General features: G+C 39.0%; 1 protein-coding gene across 2 annotated transcripts in view; it reads right to left on the bottom strand.

Moving 5' to 3' along the window:
• SCP2 (sterol carrier protein 2) overlaps positions 1-26,485 on the bottom strand; it is a 148,679-nt gene that overhangs the window by 18,904 nt on the left and 103,290 nt on the right. For both annotated transcript variants that reach the window (XM_036866648.1, XM_036866655.1), the window contains 2 exons: positions 15,205-15,307; positions 1,517-1,646 (listed from right to left, as the gene is read on the bottom strand). In XM_036866648.1, coding sequence (XP_036722543.1) covers positions 1,517-1,646; positions 15,205-15,307 — 233 coding nt within the window. The remainder of the gene's footprint in view (positions 1-1,516; positions 1,647-15,204; positions 15,308-26,485) is intronic.

Raw genomic sequence — 26,485 nt, 5'->3', positions numbered from 1 at the left:
CCAAGTGAGGGAGAGTATAATAAGACAGAGAAGACTAGGGCCAGATCATGTGGTGTGATTGTAAGAACCCTGGTTTTTACCCTGTGAGCTCAAAGCCACTGGATGGTTTTGAGCCAAGAAGGGTCACATCTGACTTGAGTTTTAAAATGATCACTCCAGCTGGTGTGTGGAGAAATAGGGTGGAAGGTTAGAAACAGGGAGACCAGGCAAAATATGATGGAGGACCAAGGTGGTAGTAGTATAGGATGGAATTTGCTGGCAGATTAGACTGTAGATTGTGAGAAAAAGAAGAGCCAAGGTAGATGCAAACTATTACATTTAGAATGGATAAACAACAGCTCCTACTGTATAGCACAGGGAACTATATCCAATCTCCTGGGATAAACCATAATGAAAAAGAATATTAAAAAAAGCATGTGTATATGTGTATAACTGAGTCACTTTGCTGTACAGCAGAGATTGGCACACCATTGTAAATCAACTATACTTCAATTAAAAAAAAAAAAAGAGCCAAGCATGACTTCAAGGGTTTTAGACTGAGGAACTGGTAAGACAGAGGAGCAATTTAGCAAGATGCAGAAGACAGTTCGAGGAGAACATAATTAAAGGGGAGTGGGAGGAAGATCGGCAGTTCAGTTTCATACATGTTAGCTTTGAGCTACCTACTAAGGATCCAAGTAAACTTGTCAGTTATGCAGCTGGATATACACCTTGGAGTTCAGTATCTGAGTTCACGCTGAAGATACCTGGGAGTCATCAGTGTAGAGACGGTTTTAAAAGCATGAAACTAGATGAGAGTCCCAGGGAATAAATGTAGATAGAACTGAGCCTTAGAGCACTGCAACATTTAGACTTTTAGAGATGCAGAAAAAAACAGGGAGAGAAGCCAAGAAGGAACAGCCAGGAGGTAAGAAGAAAGCCTGGAAGAATAATATAATTATGAGGGCTGGGAATTAACCACTAAATTTACCAACATGGTGGTTACTTGACCTTGACAAGAACAGTTTTGGGATAATAATGAGGACCAAAGCTGACTGGAACGGGTGAGAGAAAGACTGGGTGAGAGAAGTGGAGGTAGGGAGTACAGACAGGTCTTCTGAGGACACATAACCATACACTGAACCATGTGCTTCACAGGCTATTAGGAGATAATGCTCTTAATCCTCACGTGACGTTATGAAATAGGTACCATTTATTATTCCCATTTACAAATGAAAAAAACAAAGCTCAAAGAAGTGAAATAATTTGTTCAAGGCCAGAATCTGTGAGTGGCAGGACCAGGACTCCAAATCCAAGTCTGTCTAATTCCAAAGCCTACGGCTGGTGACAGTGATGGAGCCTCCCAGTCTTCGGGAGGAAGCAGCTGTGACCTGTTCCTGTTCCCAAGGATTCCCCAGTTCTTTAACAAGCTCCTGTAACTCTAAAGCCAGCCCTTTCGGAGAACACCAAAGCAGGCCCCCATTCTTCTTTGTGAACTTGTCAGTGCTCCTGTAAATGAAGTCATCACTGCACTGACCTGAGTTAGGGAGCACTGATCCTTTGCCATTCTTCACGTCCACCACCCAGGTGGCTTCTTTACCTCCAGGGCCATCCTTCACCTTGAAGGCAAAAATACCACCGATTTTCTTCACAAACTGCTCCCCTTCCTGGAAAGAAAAATAACACAGAGTTATATGAAGTTCATTCCTCTGGCTTTTCCCCAAATTAAATGTTTAAATAGATAAATGACGTGAGCAGCTGGGCCAGCAGACAGTCCCCAAGCTCCCTTAGGATCTTTTACCCAGAAAAGTCTGAAAGGCAACCAGGCAACAACTCCGTCATCTGCCAAATCTTTTGTTGAAAATGGCTTTCTGGATACAACTGGTGGAAGGACAGGGAGAATGGGAGAGTGGGTGGCACAGCAGCATTTTCTACTGAAACAGCCTTCATTTGTCTCAATAATTTCTGAAAGATTCACTCTGGCCTCTCTAAACGTAAGAAGCCTAACTCCTCTTTTTCTTTGTAGGTAAATTCCTTCACATATATTTTTGGTGTTCCACAATCAGAATTTAAAGATAAGTGGTTCAACTCATTTCCTGGATTAGTATAAAGAATTATACAAGTAATATACCATCCACCACCTACTTTTGGATCTTGAGGAATGAAGCTAGAAAAATAACCTCAGATCCACATCTCCGTAGGTTGGTGTCCTTTCTCCCTCCCTCTCCCCTTCATTCCCACTGTTTCATCTTTCCTTACTGAAATATTGATTGACTGAAACAATGATTGGCACCAGACATTATTCCAGACGCTACGGAGTTAGAAGGGTAAATGATAATACACTATGATCACTATGAAAAAGGGGAACACAGGGGCATACAGGAGCACAGAGGACCCGCTAACCCGGCTGGCAGGGTGAATAACTCACACACCTTAAAAGAAAAAACCACACACAATAATTTTATTGCAATTATTTTTCTTTAGAGAAAAAAACATACTGTACTGTGGAAAAAATAGAAAATATTGAGAAGCAAAAAGAAAACAAATCATTCATAATTTCACCACTCACAGAAAATAACATTTTGATATAAATCTCCTCTATCTTTTTTCTCTGCATATATATTTTTTAAATGAGTGTATATACTGTTTTGTAATCCACTTTTTGGTTTAATATAGCTATCCTTATTACTGTGTCATTAAGTATTCGTTCATATAATTTTAAATGACCATACATAGTCTTTAATTGTAGATGTGTACTATACTTTATTTAACCAATACTCTGCTGCTTGATGTTTAAGGTTAGTCCTAACTTCTGGCTCTTATAACAATGCTGTACATAACGTTCTTATATGTAAGTATTTTTACATAACCTCATTTACTTAAGGTTAATCTCCAAGAATTAAATTTTACTAATTAATAACAATGAATTTGCAATCAGCATAGGTTTGAATTCCTGCTCTGCCACTACTTATATAACCCTGAGCAAGTTACTAAATCTCTCTGAATCTCAGTTTTCTTATCTGTGAAATGGAGATAATAATATAGCTACCCTCATAGAGTTGTATGGTATTTAAATACCCACAAAGCACAGAGTAACTGCTCAATAAACGCTGGCATTTTTTCCCATTATTTTACTCTATGATCTGTCTGCTATTCCTGTGCCAGTACTATAGCTTTATAAATGTACTTTACTCTTTGGTACAGTAAATACCATAATTCCTCTCTTAGAAAGATTCTTGACTATTCTTGGATTTGTTCTGGACATTTTTTCCTCTAGATGTACATTATAATCATTTAGTTAGTTCTTCCCCCGAAAATGGGGAAGAACTTCCCTCGTGGTGCAGTGGTTTAGAATCCACCTGCCAATGCAGGGGACACGGGTTCAATCCCTGGTCGGGGAAGATCCCACATGCCACGGAGCAACTAAGCCCGTGCACCACAACTACTGAGCCTGTGCTCTAGAGCCCGCGAGTCACAACTACTGAGCTGGCACTCCACAACTACTGAAGCCTGCACGCCCTAGAGCCCATGTGCCACAACTACTGAGCCTGCGTGCTGCAACTACTGAAGCCCGCACGCCTAGAGCCCATACTCCACAACAAGAGAAGCCACCGCAATGAGAAGCCCACGCACAGCAACAAAGAGTAGCCCCCACTCGCCCACAACTAGAGAAAGCCCGCACGCAGCAACAAAGACCCAACGCAGCCAAAATAAATAAATAAACAAACAAATAAATAAATGGGGCTACATACAATATATGGATCTGTTTGGAGGAAAAGTAATATCTTTACAATATTAAGTCCTCCCATCCATGAATATGGTGTATCTTTAAGTTTTCCTTGATGTCCCTTGGCAATATTTTGTCATTTTCCCCCATATAGGCTTTTGTACATTTCTTGCCAAGTTTATTCTTAGTTTTTTTATATTTTACATTACTCTTGTTAATGATATATTTTTCATTATATTTCATGACTAGGTAATTGCAAATATATAGAAAATATATTCATCTTTACATATTTATTCTGGAATTGGCTACCTTTTGAGTTTTCTAATAATTTCTAATAGAGTTTTTATTTACCACCTTTTTTTTTCAGCCTTACATCCCTGCAATAATTTATATCCAAGATTCTTCCTTTTGGTATCATCATATTTCTTCTTTTAACAAAGACTTTCGTGTTTACTATGTTCAGGCACTGTGCTAAATACCTGAAATACTCAAATAATTATTCTCAGGTACTAACCTCTGTGTATGCAGAGAGTCTGGCCTAAGTTCTTTCTTTCTGTTGTGTTTTGTTTGTTTTATAACAAATTCATTGAGATATTTATATATCAAAAATTTATCCTTTTAAAATATATAATCCAATGGTATTTCAGTATATTCAAAGTTGTGCAACCAACACCACTATCTAACATTAGAACATTCTCATCACCCCAAAAAGGAAACCATACCCATTAGCAGTCACCCCCCACCCCCACCATTCTCCCCTCCTGCTAGCCCCTGGCAACCACTAACCCACTTTCTGTCTTGATGGATTTGCTTATTCTGGACATTTCACACAAATGGAATCATACAGTATGTGGTCTTTTGTGACTGGCTTCATTCACTTAGTATAATGCTTTTAAGGTTTATCCACATTGAAGCACGTTACCAGTAATTAATTCCTTTTTATGGCCAAATAATGTTCCATTGTGTGGACGTAGCACATTTTGTTTAGCCATTCATCAGTTGATGGCTGTTTCCCCTTTTCAGCTATCAACGATACTGCTATGGACATTTGTGCACAAGTTTTTATGTGGACATAGGCTCTAATTCCTCTTATATTTACAAGTAAAAATTTGGGTCATAAGGTAATGTTTAACCTTTTGAGGAACTATCAAGCTGTTTTCTAAAGTGGCTGCACCATGTTACACTCCTACCAGCAACAAATGAAGGTTCCAATTTCTCTACATCCTTACCAACACTTTTGTCTGTCTTCTTTATTTTAGTTATCCTAATGGGTGTGTCGATCTTTTTCTTGTACGTAGATAACACACCTGAACCTATCTAGAATGAACCATGGGTCTCAGGACTCCAAAGAAGCTATTCTAAAAATATTTAGTCTAGGCCTACTTATCTCAACAGACATGGAAGCAATTCTTACATGTGACTGTCCTGAAATCAACTACCAACATTTTCTAATTAAATCAAGAAATCAAAATGATTGTCAAATTTTTATAGCGAAGGAGAGAAATTCTCTTATTTTGGCTTCCCTTAAAACATCTCACTCAAATTAAGTTAACTTTCGGAAAAACTATTAACAACAACAATAATCTTTTGGGGGCTATAAAGTTTTCAAGTGCTTTTATATACATTATTTCTTTAATTTTCATAAAACCCTGTTAAGTAGTTGCACAGGTGTTAATATTAGCTCACTAAGCAGAAAAAATTGCTGAGGCTCTAAAAGGTTAAGAACCCTTTAGACTATTCTCTATCCTACTGCCAACTAATCCATCTAATATAACCCACCTAACGTTAACATAAATACCACTTTCAGGTTTGAATTTAAATGGCTCCCCACAGCCTACAGGATAAAGTCTGGCTTTATATATCATTCAAAATTCTTCATAATCTGAAGGATATTTATATGTTCTTATCTTCAGCCCCTTTTTCATCCTCCCCAGGTTTTTTTGTTCTGACCGCTTTGAATGCCATGAACATACATGCCTCTATGCCCTTGCTCATGCCCTGTCCCAGTTCACTCACCTCCTCCTACTCTCCATTCCCACCTAACTTCATCAATTCAAGTCTCAGCTCACATGCTAACCCTTCTGGAAAGGCATTTCTGCCTCTACTGGACACTTTGATAGCCCTTTGCACATACACCCACCTGCAAGTTTCTTGCTAAAGCAGTTTTTTTTTTTTTCCGGGAAAAATTTTCCATGTCTATTTTCCCACTAAACTCAATGTTCCCTGAGGGGCAAGGACGTATGACAAGTAAGCAATACAACCAGAATTCAATCTCAGGTTGGTTTAACTTCAAATTCAATGCTCTTTCCATTTGCTCATACCATATGGCAAAGTAGGTTATATCAATACTTCCAAACTTTAGCCTATAAAAGTAGTTTCTGTCACCATAAATCAATTAAAAGAAAGTTCAAGTCTTTTCCACATTCCTTAAAATCCTTTATCCTTCAAGGTTCTGTGGAGATAATCTAGAAGAGTACGTAGTAATGCTGGTGTGCTGGGCCACCCAAGGAGCCAGGCTTCCTTTGGGGCCAACAGCCCATGAACAGCTACTTCCAGCTGCATCTATGCGTCATCTGCTTGCACAATGCCTCAGGAATAGTTATGGTAGACACCAACAAGTTAGAGCAGGAAATCACCAGCAAACGTTTAGGAATTCTACCTGAATACCTGGAAATTCCTCCCACTTCCTTAAGACAGATGTAGATTAATTTTGCACTTGCTGTTACTTTTGACAACCAACTGATCCTCTTATAAAATCAAATCCTTTGGTCAATAAAACATTTTAAATTGAAGAAGGAGTGAGAGAGGGCAAGGAAATGGACGGGGAGAGAGTTAAAAGGGTAAAGAAAATACACATCTGTTGCAACACTAGAGATCACTAATACTAAGAAAGTTCTAAGTGCCTCCTTGCTTGAAGAAAAGTACCTCTTTCTGAGTAGGCAAAGGGTCAAGGAGTAGGTCCTGTTGTAAACTTAAGAGGAACAAAAAATTAAGACAGAATTCAAAGAAGGGCAATGGGGTATTGCTAACGAAAACAAAAGTGGAAATAAAATCTCTTGCCAGGCTTCCTTTGCAATGCAGAAAATGCATGAATTGACAAAAGATTCCAAGACTTTCACTTTCTAGTACTGCAAACATTTAGGAAACTGACAATCGTGGGAAGGAGGAAAGAAACAAGGGGACAAGGTCCATGCAAGTGAGGTTACAGAAGGAGAAGAAAAGAATTAAAATGGGAGCAAGAGGCATACATTTGCAAAGCTAAAAGAAAACTGTGAAATAAAAACAGCACTGTTTTGTTAATCCCAGTAATGAAATATGCAATGGTGGACATATAGCCATACCAGATACTCTCTAAACTATTTTTTTTTTTGACAGAATAAAGTTGAAAAAAAAAAAAAAAAAAGGGACAACCTGGCAGAAGCAACTATCCTATGGATTACTCTGCAGGCAAATACTGGTGGCATGAAAAAAATTAGTTTCAAGCTGAGCCCTTAGAGAGTCCAGCTTCACTTTAGTGGACACTTGTAATAAAAGAAATTTAAAAAACAATAATGAGATATATTTTCCTACTATTGGCAAAGATTTTTTTAAAACCAGCCAACAAAGCACTGGAGACAGTGTGAAGAAAAAACCGTCACTCTCATGAACTGTCATTAAGTTTGTAAATTAGTACCCTCTTTTTGGTGGATAGTTTGGCAACATGTATCAAAAAGCTAAACATACATATCCAACAACCCAACAATTTCCCCTTCTAACTCTTTGTGCTAAGGTAATCATGGAATTAAGTATTTAAAAATGAGGGCAAAAGGAAATTTATTATACCTTTTTTTTTTTACTTGCAAGACTTAAATACAACGCAATGTTCATCACAGGAGGCTAGTTACATAGATTATGATACCTATATTCAAACGTGTACTATGGGGTCATTAAAACTGATGGTAAGGATTTATATTTATGGGCAGGGAACATACTATCAAGAGAAGAAAGCAGATTATAAAATAACAGGTAGGGACTTCCCTGACAGTCCAGTGGCTAAGACTCCACACTCCCAACACAGGGGGCCCACGTTCAATCCCTGGTCAGGGAACTAGATCACACATGCAGCAACTAAAGATCCCACATACCGCAACTAAGACCTGGAGCAGCCACATAAATAAATAAATGAATATTAAAAAAAAAACAAAACAACAGGTAGACTAATGAGGGTGTATCCCTCAAGATGGCGGCAAGATAGGTCTCCAAGCTACTGGGACACTGCCTGCCTGCTAGGAACTGTCAGCCCTGGCCCCCTCTACCTCAGAAGATTGTTGATCATTATGAGAATTCTAGAAATGCAGGGTACTTTGTCAAGACACGTCAGTCACTTTAGCTGTTTTGCCATCCACAGCACAATCACCTTAAGGTGTTAAGAAATCCTTTGTGCTATAATAAGGGAGTTACAAGATATGCACAATGCTTGCCTTCACACTGTGGCTCTAACATGAGTGAAATGCACACCTTAAATGTTTTGAATCCTTTATTTCAGCCCACTGGTCACCTTAATAGAAGTGAAATTGGAATTATGTGACTGTGGCTGTAACTGTGCCTTGTTGGTCATAATTAAAATCAATTATGAAATTCCAAGATATCTTTAAGTTTGAAACAATGAAGTAAATACCTAATTTTGCCTGAAGAGCATAACTCTCTATTCTGGAGAGTTACTGTTAGATTGCTTTAGTATGATTATTATCTATCAAGAACTAATTACTGATCCACCAGAGGGCAGACAGCAGAAGCAAGAAGATCTATAATCCTGCAGCCTGTGGAACAAAAAACACATTCACAGACAGATAGACAAAATGAAAAGGCAGAGGACTATGGACCAGATAAAGGAACAAGATAAAACCCCAGAAAAACAACTAAATGAAGTGCAGACAGGCAACCTTCCAGAAAAAGAATTCAGAATAATGATAGTGAAGATGATCCAGGACCTCAGAAAAAGATTGGAGGCAAAGATCGAGAAAATGCAAGAAATGTTTAACAAAGACCTAGAAGAATTAAAGAACAAACAAACAGAGTTGAACAATACAATAACTAAAATGAAAACTACTAGAAGGAATCATTAGCAGAATACCTGAGGCAGAAGAATGGATAAGTGACCTGGAAGACAGAATGGTGGAATTCACTGCCGTGGAAACAGAATAAAGAAAAAAGAATGAAAAGAAATGAAGACAGCCTAAAAGACCTCTGGGACAACATTAAATGCACCAACATTCGTATTATAGGGGTCCCAGAAGGAGAAGAGAGAGAGAAAGGACTCGAGAAAATATTTGAAGAGATTATAGTAGAAAACTTCCCTAACATGGGAAAAAAATAGCCACCCAAGTCCAAGAAGCACAGAGAGTCCCAGGCAGGATAAACCCAAGGAGAAACACGCCAAGACATATACTAATCAAATAGACAAAAATTACAGACAAAGAAAAATTATTAAAAGCAACAAGGGAAAAATGACAACATACAAGGGAACTCCCATAAGGTTAACAGCTGATTTCTCAGCAGAAACTCTACAAGCCAGAAGGAAGCGGCAAGATATATTTAAAGTGATGAAAGGGAAGAACCTACAACCAAGATTACTCTACCCACCAAGGATCTCATTCAGATTCGACAGAGAAATCAAAATTTTTACAGACAAGCAAAGAGAATTCAGCACCACCAAACCAGCTCTACAACAAATGTTAAAGGAACTTCTCTAAGTGGGAAACACAAGAGAAGAAAAGGACCTACAAAAACAAACCCAAAACAATTAGGAAAATGGTAATAGGAACATACATACTGATAATTACCTTAAATGTGAATGGATTAAATGCTCCAACCAAAAGACACAGGCTCGCTGAATGGATACAAAAACAAGACCCATATATATGCTGTCTACAAGAGACCCACTTCAGACCTAGAGAAACATACAGACTGAAAGTGAAGGTATGGAAAAAGATATTCCATGCAAATGGAAATCAAAAGAAAGCTGGAGTAGCAATACTCGTATCAGATAAAATAGACTTTAAAATAAAGAAAGTTACAAGAGACAAGGAAGGACACTACATAATGATCAAGGGATCAATCCAACACTTATAAATATATATGCACCCAACACAGGAGCACCTCAACACATAAGGCAAATGCTAACAGCTATAAAAGAGGAAATTGACAGTAACACAATAATAGTGGGGGACTTTAACACTTCAGTTACACCAATGGACAGATCATCCAGACAGAAAATTAATAAGGAAACACAAGCTTTAAATGACACAATAGACCAGATAGATTTAATTGATACTTATAGGACATTCTATCAAAACACAGCAGTATACACTTTCTTCTCAAGTACACACGGAACATTCTCCAGGATACATCACATCTTGGGTCACAAATCAAGCCTTGGTAAATTTAAGAAAACTGAAATCATATCAAGCATCTTTTCCGACCACAATGCTATAAGGTTAGAAATAAACTACAGGGGGAAAAAATGTAAAAAACACAAACACATGGAAGCTAAACAATACATTACTAAATAACCAAGCGATCAATGAAGACATCAAAGAGGAAATCAAAAAATACCTAGAGACAAATAACAATGAAAACACGATGATCCAAAACCTATGGGATGCAGCAAAAGCAGTTCTAAGAGGGAAGTTTATAGCAAAACAATCCTACCTCAAGAAACAAGAAACATCTCGAAAAAACAATCTAACCTTACATCTAAAGGAACTAGAGAAAGAAGAACAAACAAAACCCAAACTTAGTAGAAGGAAAGAAATCATAAAGATCAGGGCAGAAATAAATGAAATCGAAACAAAGAAAACAACAGCAAAGATCAATAAAACTAAAAGCTGGTTCTTTGAGAAGATAAACAAAGTTGATAAACCTTTAGCCAGACTCATCAAGAAAAAGAAGATGAGGACTCAAATCAATAAAATTAGAAATGAAAAAGGAGAAGTTACAATGGACACCACAGAAATACAAAGCATCATAAGACACTACTACAAGCAACTCTATGCCAATAAAATGGACCACCTGGAAGGAATGAACAAATTCTTAGAAACGTATAACCTTGCAAGACTGAACCAGGAAGAAATAGAAAATATGAACAGACCAATCACAAGTAATGAATTTGAAACTGTGGTTAAAAACCTTTCAAGAAACAAAAGTCCAGGACCAGATGGCTTCACAGGTGAATTCTATCAAACATGCAGAGAGGAGCTAACACCCATCCTTCTCAAACTCTTCCAAAAAATTGCAGAGGAAGAAACACTCCCAAACTCATTCTATTAGCCCACCATCACCCTTATACCAAACAAAACAAAGATACTATAAAAAACATTACAGACCAATACCACTTATGAATATAGATGCAAAAATCCTCAACAAAATACTAGCAAACAGAATCCAACAACACATTAAAAGGATCATACACCATGATCAAGCGGGGTTTATCCCAGGGATGCAAGGATTCTTCAATATATGCAAATCAATCAGTGTGATACACCATATTAACAAATTGAAGAATAAAAACCATATGATTATCTCAATAGATGCAGAAAAACCTTTTGACAAAATTCAACACCCATTTATGATAAAAACTCTCCAGAAAGTGGGCACAGAGGGAACCAACCTCAACATAATAAAGGCCATATACGACAAACCCACAGCAAACAACATTCTCAATGGTGAAAAACTGAAAGCATTTCCTCTAATATCAGGAACAAGACGAGGATGTCCACTCTCACTGCTATTATTCAACATAGTTTTGGAAGTCCTAGTCAGTCACAGCAATCAGAGAAGAAAAAGAAATAAAAGGTATAGAAATTGGAAAAGAAGAAGTAAAACTGTCCCTGTTTGCGGATGACATGATACTACACATAGATAATCCTAAAGATGCTACCAGAAAACTACTAGAACTAATCAATGAATTTGGTAAAGTTGCAGGATACAAAATTAATGCACAGAAATCTCTTGCATTCCTATACACTAACAACAAAAGATCAAAAGGAGAAATTAAGGAAACAATTCCATTCACCGTTGCAACAAAAAGAATAAAATACCTAGGAATAAACCTCCCTAAGGAGGTAAAAGACCTGTACTCAGAAAACTATAAGCCTCTGATGAAAGAAATCAAAGATGACACAAACAGATAGAGAGATACATCATGTTCTTGGATTGGAAGAATCAATATTGTGAAAATGACTATACTCCCCAAAGCAATCTACAGATTCAGTGCAATCCCTATCTAATTACCAAGGGCATTTTTTACAGAACTAGAACAAAAAGTCTTAAAATTTGTATGGAGACACAAAAGACACCGAACAGCCAAAGCAATCTTGAGGGAAAAAAACGGAGCTGGAGGAATCAGACTCCCTGATTTCAGACTATACTACAAAGCTACTGTAATCAAGACAATATGGTACTGGCACAAAAACAGAAATATAGATCAATGGAACAGGATAGAAAGCCCAGAGATAAATCTACACACCTATGGTGAACTAATCTATGACAAAGGAGTCAAGGATATACAATGGAGAAAAGACAGCCTCTTCAATAAGTGGTGCTGGGAAAACTGGACAGCTACATGTAAATGAATAAAATTAGAATACTCCCTAACACCATACACAAAAACAAACTCAAAATGGATTAAAGACCTAAATGTAAGACCGGACACTATAAAACTCTTAGAGGAAAACATAGGAAGAACACTCTTTGACATAAATCACAGGAAGATCTTTTTTGACCCACCTCTTAGAGTAATGGAAATAAAAAAATAAACAAATGGGACCTAATGAAATTTAAAAGCTTTTGCACAGCAAAGGAAACTATAAACAAGACAAAAAGACAAACTCTCAGAATGGGAGAAAATATTTGCAAACGAATCAATGGACAAAGGATTAATCTCCAAAATATATAAACAGCTCATGCAGCTCAATGTTAAAAAAACAAACAACCCAATCCAAAAATGGGCAGAAGACCTAAATAGACATTTTTCCAAAGAAGGCATACAGATGGCCAAGAGGCAGATGAAAAGATGCACAACATCACTAATTATTAGAGAAATGCAAATCAAAACTACAGTGAGGTATCACCTCACACCCATCAGAGTGGGCATCATCAGAAAATCTACAACAACAAACGCTGGAGAGGGTATGGAGAAAAGGGAACCCTCTTGCACTGTTGGTGGCAATGTAAATTGACCTAGCCACTATGGAGAACAGTATGGAGGTTCCTTAAAAAACTAAAAATAGAACTACCATACAACCCAGCAATCCCACTACTGGGCATATACCCTGAGAAAACCATAACTCAAAAAGAGTCATGTACCACAATGTTCACTGCACCTCTATTTACAATAGACAGGACATGGAAGCAACCTAAGTGTCCATGGACAGATGAATGGATAAAGAAGATGTGGCACATATATACAATGGAATATTACTCAGCCATAAAAAGAAATGAAATTGAGTTATTTGTAGTGAGGTGGATGGACCTAGAGTCTGTCATACAGAGTGAAGTAAGTCAGAAAGAGAAAAACAAATACCGTATGCTGACACATATACATGGAACCTAAAACAAACAAAAAAAAGGTTCTGAAGAACCTAGGGGCAGGACAGGAATAAAGACGCAGATGTAGAGAATGGACTTGAGGACACAGGGTGGGGGAAGGGTAAGCTGAGACAGAGTGAGAGAGTGGCATGGACATATATACACTACCAAATGTAAAATAGATAGCTAGTGGGAAGCAGCCACATAGCACAGGGAGATCAGCTCGGTGCTATGTGACCGCCTAGAGGGGTGGGATAGGGAGGGTTGGAGGGAGATGTAAGAGGGACGAGATATGGGGATATATGTATATGTATAGCTGATTCACTTTGTATTAAAGCAGAAACTAACACACCATTGTAAAGCAATTTTAGTCCAATAAAGATGTTAAAAGAAAAAAAAAACTAAAAATAGAATTACCATATAACCCAGCAATCCCACTACTGGGCATATATCCAGAGAAAACCATAATTCAAAAAGACACATGCACCCCAATGTTCATTGCAGCACTATTTACAATAGCCAGGTCACGGAAGCAACCTAAATGCCCATCGACAGACAAATGGATAAAGAAGTTGTGGTACATATATACAATGGAATATTACTCAGCCATAAAAAGGAACGAAATTGGGTCATTTGTAGAGACGTGGATGGACCTAGAGACTGTCATACAGAGTGAAGTAAGTCAGAAAGAGAAAAACAAATATCGTATATTAACGCATATATGTGGATTCTAGAAAAATGGTACAGATGAACCAGTTTGCAAGGCAGAAATAGAGACACAGATGTAGAGAATAAACGTATGGACACCAAGGGGGGAAAGCGGGGACAGGGTGTGGTGGCGGTGGGATGAATTGGGAGATTGCAATTGACATCTATACACTAATATGCATAAAATGGATAACTAATAAGAACCTGCTGTATAAAAAAAAATTTTTTTTAAGAACTAAGTACTGTACATAAACATAGTTGCATATATAAATTTAAAAACTCAACAAGTATTATATGATCCTAGTTATGTAAAACTGTATGTTGTTAATACACACAGAGAGATGTCTGAAAGAATGTCAACCACTGTGAACGGTTTAGTTAACTCTTAGTAATGGCATTTCAGGAGATTTAAAATTTTTCTTCTTTATATGTTTCTGTATAATCCTTTTAATTAGCTCATTTTTACAACAAGAAAAACAAATTTTAAAACTGTGAAAAACTCAAGCACAAAAGATTTCTTTTTAAAAGGAGTTTTGATATTAGGTACCTTTTTTTTTTTAATGATTTATTGATTGACTGATTGATTGCTATGTTGGGTCTTCGTTTCTGTGCTAGGGCTTTCTCTAGTTGCGGCAAGCGGGGGCCACTCTTCATCGCGGTGCGCGGGCCTCTCACTATCGTGGCCTCTCTTGTTGCGGAGCACAGGCTCCAGACGCGCAGGCTCAGCAGCTGTGGCTCACGGGCCTAATTGCTCTGCGGCATGTGGGATCTTCCCAGACCAGGGCTCGAACCCGTGTCCCTTGCATTAGCAGGCAGATTCTCAACCACTGCGCCACCAGGGAAGCCCAATATTAGGTACCTTTAAGGCTCCTTTAAATATTATTCTTTCGAATGGTTCTAAGTAAGATCTTTTTAATTCAGAAGGAAATTACACCAAAATAAATTAGAATCCCTTTACATAACTCAAATCTGGAGATTTATTCATCTCTGAAATGCACTCTTACCAGAATTACAAGGAAGCCATAGTAGACACTAAGAAGTATAAAATACACTCAATACTTGACAGTACGATATAAATTTTCAACTGGCACCACTCATGGCAACACCTGAAATCTATATCTGCTTCCTCTAGCCCCAGGGTCCTCCTGGTAGTATTGGGTTGACCAAAAAGTTCGTTCGGGTTTTTCCGTAAGAAATATCCCAATATTTTACATAAATCTTACCTCTTCAAGCTTCTTCTCAATCTCCTTAAAGACAAGATTTGCCTTAAATCCATCAACTGCAGAGCTGGTTGGAGCAGCCTCAATTTGATGAGTTCTAAAAGAACTGGGTAAAAGAATCGATTTCAATCCATGGAGTCATATAGGTACTAGGTTTTTCAACATTTATACAGTAGTAATTTTCAAAAACCCTAACAGAGATGCTGTGCCTTTTACCCAAAGGAAACTGTTATTAAGCCAATAAAACAATTAAGCTTTTCTTCCCATTTTACAACAAATATTGAGTGCTCACTAGGTGGTAGGCTTTGTCCTTGAAAATATATTAAACCAACGAACCTACCCTCATGAAGCTTCTATGCCACTGGGGGAGACAATGAACATGCAAAAAATAAAGAATATAGTTACTATGAAGAAAATAAGGCAGATAAAGGGGATATAAAGAAAAGTATAGTTATGTGTGTTGGTCTATTTCATTTTTTATTTTTTAAAGATTTATTTTATTATTTATATATTTATTTAATTTATTTTTGTCTGCGTCGGGTCTTCGTTGCAGCACGCAGGGTCTTCTTTGAGGCGTGCGGGCTCTTTCATTGCGGCGTGTGGGTTCTCTCTCTAGTTGTGGCACACAGGCTCTGTAGTTATGGCGTGTGGGTTCCAGAGCACGTGGGCTCTGCAGTTTGCGGCACGCGGGCTCTCTAGTTGAGGCACGCGAGCTCAGTAGTTGTGGCGCAGGCTTAGTTGCCCTGCAGGCATGTGGGATCTTAGTTCCCTGACCAGGGATCGAACTGGTGTCCCCTGCATTGTAAGGCGGATTCTTTACCTCTGGACCACCAGGGAAGTCCCTGGGTGGTCTATTTTAGACAGCCTAGTCAGATAGGCCTCTCTGAGGAGGTGATATTTAAATTAGGTCTTAAATTATGTAAATGAGCCAGCCATGTAAAGATTTAGGTGGAGAAGTCAGCTCTATACTTCCAGTATAAAGAACTAGATGTAGAAACTAGCTTCGCAGTTAAAGGAACTATAAGACGGCCAGTATGGCTGGAGTAGAGCAGAGGAGAAGGACCTAAGGTCACAGAAACATGCAGGGCAAGATAACAAGGGGCTTTATAGGTCACAGTTAAGAGTTTGGGTTTTATTTTAAGTACCTTGAGAACTGCAGGGTATAAGGTGGAGAGTAGCACAATCCAATTTACATGTTTTAAAAAATAAATCTGGCTGCTAGCTGGAAAATGGACTATAAGAGGGCAAGTGAGGAGGCAGGGAGACCAATTAAGAGGCTACTGCAGTAGTCCAGGCAAGAGACGATGGTGATTAAACGGTGTAATGAAGTGGGGAGTAAGCAGAGGTTGGACTCGAGATTTATTTTTTAGCTATGATACAAGATATGAATTTACCAACATCCGTCTATTGGTTGCTTGATACTTGGGGAACAACCATAGATAAATGGCCTGATGTGGCAGAAAGAACATAGTCCCTATAGCTACAAAAGCCTGGGTTAGAATCCCAAGGCTTCCTCCACTCACTAGCTATGCGATTCTGAGCAAGCTTCTTCATCTCTGTGCAACCTCTGGTGGGGAGGCAGGGAAGAAGGTGGAGGGTGCCAGTGACTTTGCAGAATTAAGTGGAATCCCGTGGGGAAGGTACCTAGCAGAGACCCTGGCCCATGGTAAAAAATGACAGCCACGACTATTACAGGCTGCAGAGCCTCAAGCGTTAGATGCTGAGAGAAACTGAAAGGTCTGAAGAAGATGAGGGCGCCTTAGGATTTTAAGTAATTCCTCTGACATACCACAAGCATCCTGGCGGTGGCTGAGGCCAGGACTGGAACAACAAACATGGGAAGGATATACTTGAAGGAGTCAAGAGCGTAGCAGCTGCTCAGTAAGCAAAGCATTTCTTTCCTTCTTTCTCTACCTCCTCTCCTTCCTTCTCTCTTTCTCCCCACCCACCCCACCCATTTCTCCTTTCCCTTCCCTTCCCTTTCCTTCTTTCTATCATTTCATAAATATTTAATGACTGCTTGCTACAGGCCAAGCATTGTTCGAGGTACTGGGAGTACAATGGTGAACAAGTCAGACCCAGTCCCAGTCCTCACTGAGTCTATATTTTTCCAGGAAAAAAAGATGTAAACAGACAAAATAATTACAAGTATTAGGAAGCCGACAAAAAGAGGAACCTACTTTAGGTTAAGGCAGTCAAGGAATGATGTCTCTGAGCATGTGAATTTAAGCTAAGACCCAATTAAAGGAAGAAAAGGAGCTAGACATTCAAAGAGGAAACTTGCAAAGATCCTGAGAGAGAAATAAAAGAGGACCAGTCACTAGAGTACAGTAAGTGGGGGGAGAATGACACGAAATGAAATTGGAGAACTGGGCAGGGACCAGACCATCCAGGCCAAAGTAGGGAATTTGGGAAACCACTGAAATGATTAAACACGGAAGTGAAATAGTTTGATTTGTGATTATTCTTACAACTGTGCAGACAATGAATTGTTGGGGTTGGGATGCAAGAATTTAGGTGGGGAGAGGGTTATGAGGCTGCTGGAGTGGTTCAGATAGGAAGTGGAGGCAGTCTGCCAGTGGAGATGGAGGGAAGGAAGTGGATTCAAAACATATTTTAAACATAGAATCCATAAGCCTTGCTGCTGGGCACGAGAGAGATCCAAGGGGGAGGGGAAAGAGCAAGGATGATTTAGGGGTTTGGCCTGCATAACTGAAGGGATGATAGTGCCATTTATTGACAAAAGGAAGAATGCAGTGGGAGTAAAGGGGATCAAAGTCCCATCTCAGGCACAGTCAGTATGCGACCTTTGTGAGACAAGAAGGCAGTTGGATATGAGAGTCTGGAGCTCAGAAGCAGTCTAGGCTGGAGATGAAGTCGGATAATCATTAGCATAATGAAAGTATTTAAATCAATAGGAACAGACAAGCTCACCTGAGAAAGAAGTAAGCCTAGGACAATACCCTGTGGATCTTAATTATTTAGAAGTCTGGGAGGGAAGAGGAAGCAGTAGCCAGTGATGCAAGAGGAAAACTAGAAGAACATAATGTCATAGAAGCCAAGAGGGGAGAAAGAATCTGGGAGGGAGGGAGGGAGGAGGGGAGGAAACTATGTCAAATGCTGCCAAAGGTCAAATACCCACTGGATTGGCAACATGAAGAGTTCAGGTGACCTGGACAAAAGCAATATTAAGCAAGTGCTGGAAGGCAGAAGTCAGTAAAGGTTACAGTAAATTAAAGAGTGAATAGGAGAGGGAAGTAGAAACAGTGTGTCTCTTTTGAGACATTACTTTCAGGGGAACAGTGAAATGGAGTGGTCTCTGGAGGGGAGGGTGGTATTAAGGAAAGTTTGTTTTTGTTTTAAGATTAACATATTAGAGCATGTTTGCCTGATGATGGTAATGAACCGGGGGAAAAGAGATAGGAGAGAAGTCTTGAGAAGGTGAAGGGGGATGAGATCTAGTGACCTATGAAGGAAGAGGAGGAGACTCAAGGGAAGAAGAGGATCAGATGGGTAAAATGCTAGACAGGTCTATAAGTCTTGGGATGGAAGATGAGGGACTTTGGGTCTAATGGCTTCTGTTTTTTCAACAACATACAAGGCAAAGTAATCAGCTGAAAATGAGGGTGAAAGGAGGGTATGGAAAGTCTAAGAGGTTGAAAAGTGAACCTACTAGAGAAATCATATTAATATCACAACAAGGAATGGAAGTAAGCTGCCACCATGCTGAAATACATGCAATTCTCAGAGCATGGCATGCTACTTCATACTTCCATGCCTTTGCCCTTGCTGCTCCCTGTGTCTGGAACACCTCTGTCTTAGCAAATTCCATTTTACCCTTCAAGATCCAGGCCAGGAAACTCTCTTTCTGTGAAACCCTACTAAATGTCAGTTTCTCAAGAGCAGATACCACAGCTTTTTAAAAAAATAATCTTTATTTATATCCCCAGTTCCTGGCACACAATAGGTATTCAGTAAATAGTGACTGAATAGAACTGAATTACACTGAATTCTCTCTTAGCTAAATTCTATTTTTTTCCTGTTCCATTTAGAGCAGAATTATCTATGGTACACCATTTTCTCAGTCAAAAGTCTGAATGAGTGACCTAAAATCAAGTGGCTACAACTAGTCCTCCACAAGCCAGTTTCATTTCATTAATAGTCCAACTTTTCAGCCTTTAATCATAAACATCACTGTGCCCTCTCCAAGCTTGCCACTTCCTAACTGTATGTGATAAAATAATAACTGACACTTTTCAGCGTACATACAAAGTATCTTGATACTTTATTGGGGCAGAGTTCAGACAAGTTCTGACAGGTCACAGATATTTATTTTGCTTCTGTTGAAAATTTCACTCAGTTAATGATTAACCAACTTTTCATCTAGATTAGGGAAAAATAATTAATATATAAAGTTATATCAATATTTTCTGAAAATCCCTCATATCTTACAATTTATTTGATATGTGCCCTGCTCTAGGGAAGCTAAATATAACTTACGTAAACTCAGAAAATAACTTACTCATATTACAAAAGGATGCACCTCATGATTTCTTTATATTCAAAGTTCTTTTAGCAGAAACTAAAGTCTGATTATTTTTATTTTTTTTTACCTTGGTTTATACGTAAGTTTTCTGGAATAAATCTAGTATATAAAATGTTGGAAGGGACTCTGAAGATTAACTATTTAGTGTATGAATTCCCTCTGTGCTTCCTGAAATTTTCATTCTAAGGCCTAGAACACAGGCACTGTTTCAACAATGTCAAAGATCAGAAGCACAGAATAGCCAACAAAACAGGAAATTTGAACTCAGATAGATGAAGGTTAGAGTCTTGACCACTACCACTTAAGACTCTCTTTAGATAAATTGTTTTAACTCTGATCATCAATCTCCTCATCTATAAACAAGGTACAAAACTTACCATGTGGGCTTTTATGAGGATTAAACAAAGAAGTGCAGATGAAGCACCTAGCATGGTCTTGGTGCTCATACTAGGCCCTCAAAAAGTGGTTGTTAAAGAACTATTACAACTCAATAATAAAAAGACAACCCAATTTTAAAATGGCCAAAATATCTGAATAGGTATTTCTCCTAAGATATACAAATGGCCAATAAGCACATGAAAAGATGCTCAACATCATTACCCATCAGGGGAATGCAAATCAAAACCACAATGAGATGCCACTTCACACCCACTAGGATAGCTAAAATAAAAAAACAGACAATAACAAGTGTTAATGAGGATGTGAAGAAATCAGAACTCTTATAATGGAATTTTATTCAGCCATAAAAAGGAATGAAGTACTACATTCATTTTTATAACATGGATGAACCTTGAAAACATTATGCTAAATGAAAGCAGCAGTCACAAAAGGCCACATATTGTATGATTTCATTTATATGAAATGTCCAGAATAGGCAAATCCTTAGAGACAGAAAGTAGATTAGTGGTTGTCAGAGCCTGCAAGAAGTGGGACTGGGGAATGACTGCTAATGGGTACATGGTTTCTTTTAGGGGTGTTGAAAATGTTCTAAAATCGATTGTGGTGATGATTGCACAACTCTGTGATATACTAAAAAACCACTGAATGTACACTTAAAATGGTGAATTTGTGGCATGTAAATTATATCCCCAAAAAAGCTGTTAAAAATCATTTTTAAAGTGGCTGCTGCTGTTTGTAGTGTTTAGGAAGAATACAGGATCCTACATTTTAATCAAATCTCCATCCCTAAATCTAACATTTTACCAGTTTTACCAGTAATTAGTCTGTTCAAATTAGAAATGGTTGTGCAACACACACAGGACTAAAGAATAGGGTTCATTTGCAATCAGCAACTCCCCGTGACCTCTGAACAGGCACATGGCCCCATCACAGACAGAAATTCAGCCCAGAAAGCCAAACTGTGGACTTCAACAGGTTGGATATGTCCCCCACTCTGAGCTAAAAATTAAAGTTCATCTTTTCCAAACTTCTAGGTGACATTTATAATTTAATATATAAAACCATTTTCAACAATTTAACCGGTGACGTGAACTACAGAAATAGGAAAGAAAAAAGGAAAATGCCTAGATAAATCAGAAATCAACAGTTTATTGAGCAACTCAATGAGTGGCAGGTACTTTTTGTTAGTTTTCTAATCCCTGAAGTAGATATTTTCACTCTTTTCTAACTGAGGGAAAGGTGGACATGTCCAAAGCAAGCAGTGTGACGGAAAAGTTGATGGGGTGCTCTTTCCACTGATCAACACTGCCTCTCTGATAATTCCAGCCTATAAAAAAATTAAAAAAGATGTCGCATACAGGTGACATTTCAGTAGTTTTATAATTTCTTCATTCTAACTGCTAATTAATTGGTGGCTACATTAGTATGGAGAAAGATAAAAATCAGATAAAATTTTTGCATGTGTTCTTAAATATCTCTTTTTAAATGAAACTAAGGGACTTCCCTGGTGGCACAGTGGTTAGGAATCCACCTGCCAACGCAGGGGACATGGGTTTGATCCCTGGTCCAGGAAGATCCCACATGCCACAGAGCAACTAAGCCCGTGCGCCACAACTACTGAGCCTGCACTCTAGAGTCCACGAGCCACAACTACTGAGCCCACATGCCATAACTACCGAAGCCCACGCACCTAGAGCCTGTGCTCCGCAACAAGAGAAGCCATTGCAATGAGAAGCCTGTACACTGCAACAAAGACCCAACGCAGCCAAAAATAAATAAATAAAATTTTTAAAAAATAAATGAAACTAAAATTGTGTGTGTGTGTGTGTGGTGTTGTGTGTGTGTCCACTGTGTCCTCTGAGAAGTCCCGGAGGTAATAACAAGCACTCAGCCAGCAGCCACATTGTGGTTTCTAAATACCATTCTCCACGAAAAGGAACCAGGGCTCTTTGAAGAAATGGTTTATCCTAGGGCTGGGGCAGGGAAAATACAGGATGAGCCTGGAATACCTTCTTGAGCTAGAAAGCAAGGAAGTATTCAATAGAATCACAAGACAGTACAAGTCAGCTAGAAGGGGCTCCTGCTGGCTAAAGCAGGGACATTTTGAGTATCAAAATAAATGATACTAATGAATTATAACCCACTGAATAAAATATGAATTCATGAGTTCATACTGATATATTTATCGATATAGATGGATATGAATAAATTTTTAAATGGGGGAGAAGAGAATCTCCCTTACAGCAGAATGCCACTTAATAAATATAAGGTATGATGAAGTTAGGAAAATATCATCAGTGGATGCTAAGATGAATGAGTAACGGGTAAAAGTTGGATGAGGAGCAGGATATTTACATAATCTCAAAACATCTCACCACAAGTTACCTATTATCTACAAAGGAAAAAACAGTAACTTTTTCAGAGGAAAACATGGTAGATACCACCTTAGTGAAGAAATCAAAGCTAAACATCACCAATAGAGGATAATCCACATCATGTGCTTCCAGACATGATGCATTCAGAAGGACACATCATCACTTCAGTGGTATTCCTGCAAAAAATCTGTAACCTGAACCTAATTATGAGGAAACATGTGACAAATGCAAATTGAGGGACACTCCATTCTTAAAGAATCTACTAATACTCTCCAAAAAAGTCAAAGTCAAGAAATAAGAAAGGCTGAGGGATTGTTTCAGATTAAAGGAAACTAAAGAGACATGACAGCTAAATGAACTCAGGATCCTAAATTGGATCCTGGACAAGGAGAAAAACTAAAGCTTATAGTATCTTTTAAAGAGATATTATTGGGATAATTGTCGAACTGTGAATACGTTCTTTGGATTAGGTAACAGCATTTTTAAAATTTACTTATTTTTTAATATTTATTTATTTAGGCTGCACCAGGGCTTAGTTGTGGCATGTGGGATCTTTAGTTGCCGCACGCGGGCTCTTAGTTGCGGCATGTGGACTTCTTAGTTGCGGCATGCGGACTTCTTAGTTATAGCACACAGACTCTTAGTCGTGGCATGCATGTGGGGTCTAGTTCCCCGACCAGAGATTGGAACCTGGGGCCCCTGTAGGTAATAGCGTTTTACCAGTGTTAAATTTCCTGATTTTGATAGCTATACTGTGGTTCAGTAATAGCATGTCCTAGTCTTTAGAAATGCATACTAAAATATTTAAGGGTAAAAGAACATAATGTCTCCAACTTTCAAACATTTCAGAAAAAACATGCATATATATATGTATATATGCATATATATATGCATGTAGAAAAATGATGAAGCAAATGAGGCAAAATATAAACAATCAGTGAATCTGAGTACAAGGTATATGGGAGTTCCTTGTACTGTTCCTGTAATTTTTCCATGTATGTTTGAAATTATGTCAAAATCAAGGTTTCTAATTAAAATAGAAAATTAAGAAAATAAAAGGCTAATCACCTACAATCTCACTACTACCAACAAGTTTCCTATATTCATTTTTTCCACATTGCTTCCTCTAGTCCTTGTTTATGAGCACACATACATGGGTACAATTTTTACTTCTAACTTTTAACTTCTTATATCACTTAGGGTTTTCACCTGTTGAGTTAAACTTTCAAGCTAACTTAGACAATTTTCCATTAAAAAAAGAAAAACTGGAGTAATCCAAATATACCTCAACCAGGGAATGGATAAACTGTGGTACATCCATACAAATGAATACCACTAAGCAATAAAAAGGAACAGATTACTCATACACACAATAACATGAATGAATCTCAAATGCATTATGCTAGTGAAAGGAGCCAGACTCAAAGGCTTTTTGATTCTATTCACATGATATTCTGGAAAGGGGCAGAAAATAGATCAGTGGTTGCCAAGGAATGGAAGATGGGGGAAGGGCTGACTACAAAGGCGAACAAGGAATTCTGGTGGGTGATGCAATTGTCCTGTATCTTGATTATGGTGGTAGTTACTTGACTGTATATGTTTGTCAAAACTTATAGAACTATGCACTAAACAGGGGGACTTTCTCTGTATGTAAATTTTTATACCTTAATTAAAAATAGAAAAAACAAAACAAAGTTGGGTTTTAAAAACAGGTTTCACTTAACAGAATACAGAATGCAAATCTATCCTCAGTCTGTGTCTTACATAAAATGAATAGGATGTTATAATACAGAGTCAATACTTATATTCAAAAGTGGTCTAAAGGAAAGTTTAACTGTAAATTAAATTCAATTGGTCACAGTTCTTCATTTCCTCTTCATTTTCATGGTCCCTGTTGCAGCACTAAACATTTCTTATCCACACTACTGCAACTGCTTCCTAAGGATTCCTGGCCTCTGGTCCCTCCACCACTCAACTCAAAGTAATACCAGACTGATCTACCTAAAGTAAAGTGCAATATAATCACATAATCTTTTGCTAAAACTCATATTCTGTAGGATAAATTTCAAACTCCTGAGCATAACATTGGAAGCATTTCAAAACCTTGATCCAATCTACTGTTACAGCTGCATTTCCTGTCACCTATGTATTACTGACTCTGCCCCTCTACCCAGGCACAACAAAATAATCTACCCTCTACCCACACAGGACAACCACTCTTATATTTTCAAATCGCTGTACCTATGTACAGGCCTGGGATGCCCTTCCTCTACCCTTTTGCTGGGCAATCCTAGTCATCCCAGTTCAAATTTAGGTCCTTCATACTAATTTTTTCCTCCGGGCTTCTATAGCATTTTGAAAAAGGTATGTCTGCCTTCCCCATTTACTCAGAGGACCATACTTAGGGGCCTAAGCATGTAGCAGCTGCTCCATCAAAGTTAGCTAAACGAGAAACTAAGGAAATCAGATCATGTGCAATGAGTACCTTAAAATCACTTAGTTTAAAACAAATCCTCATTTTAAAACTATACCTGCACCAGCAGAGTTAGAATTATTTTCCCAGCTTTGGCCTTTGAAGTGGGATATGTTCTATCACTAAAACTATCAAAAATATCTTCAATAGTTGAAGCCAATTTCTTTCAGTCATTAATATATCATCTGGATTTTTTCATTCTTCTGGCTTCCCAGAAATATCAACTATAGTTATCATGAACAATTCTATCTCCCAATTATTTAGTCTCCTGAAAATAAAAGAACTATGAGGAGGGACCTTCAAGATGGCGGAGGACTAAGACGTGGAGATCACCTTCCTCCCCACAAATACATCAAAAATACATCTACATGTGGAACAACTCCTACAGAACACCTACTGAATGCTGGCACAAGACCTCAGACTTCCCAAAAGGCAAGAAACTCCCCACGTACCTGGGTAGGGCCAAAAAAAAAAGGAAAAAACAGACACAAAAGAATAGGGACAGGACCTGCACCAGTGGGAGGGAGCTGTGAAGGAGGAAGAGTTTCCACACACTAGGAAGCCCCTTCACTGGCGGAGACGGGGGGTGGAGGGGGGGAAGCTTCAGAACCACGGAGGAAAGTGCAACAACAGGGGTACGGAGGGCAAAGCGGAGATACTCCCGCACAAAGGATCGCTGCCGACCAGCACTCACCAGCCTGAGAGGCTTGTCTGCTCACCCACCGGGACGGGCGGGGGCTGGGAGCTGAAGCTGGGGCTTCGGAGGTCAGATCCCAGGGAGAGGACTGGGGTTGGCTGTGTGAACACAGCCTGAAGGGGGCTAGTGCGCCACAGCTAGCCGGGAGGGAGTCCGGGAAAAAGTCTGGAACTGCCTAAGAGGCAAGAGACCATTGTTTCAGGGTGCGCGAAGAGAGGGAATTCAGAGCACCGCCTAAACGAGCTAGAGATGGGCACGAGCCACGGCTATCGGCGTGGACACCAGAGACAGGCATGAAATGCTAAGACTACTGCTGCAGCCACCAAGAAGCCTGTGTGCGAGCACAGGTCACTCTCCACACCTCCCCTCCCAGGAGCCTGCGCAGCCCGCCACTGCCAGGGTCACGTGATCCAGGGACAAATTCCCTGGGAGGACACACGGCACACCTCAGGCTGTTGCAACATCGTGCTGGCCTCTGCCGCCACAGGCTTGCCCTGCATCCGTACCCCTCCCTCCCCCCGGCCTGAGTGAGCCAGAGCCCCCGAAGCAGCTGTTCCTTTAACCCTGTCCTGTCTGAACAAAGAACAGGAGCCCTTAGGCGACCTACACACAAAGGTGGGGCCAAATCCAAAGCTGAACCCCACGAGCAGTGCGAACAAAGAAGAGGAAGGGAAATCTCTCCCAGCAGCCTCAGGAGCAGCGGATTAAACCTCCACAGTCAACTTGATGTACCCTGTATCTGTAGAATACCTGAATAGACAACGAATCATCCCAAAATTGAGGCAGCGGACTTG

This window comes from Balaenoptera musculus, chromosome 1, assembly GCF_009873245.2.
Source record: "Balaenoptera musculus isolate JJ_BM4_2016_0621 chromosome 1, mBalMus1.pri.v3, whole genome shotgun sequence".
Taxonomy (NCBI): domain Eukaryota; kingdom Metazoa; phylum Chordata; class Mammalia; order Artiodactyla; family Balaenopteridae; genus Balaenoptera; species Balaenoptera musculus.
This window is presented reverse-complemented; position numbering and strand designations above follow the sequence as displayed.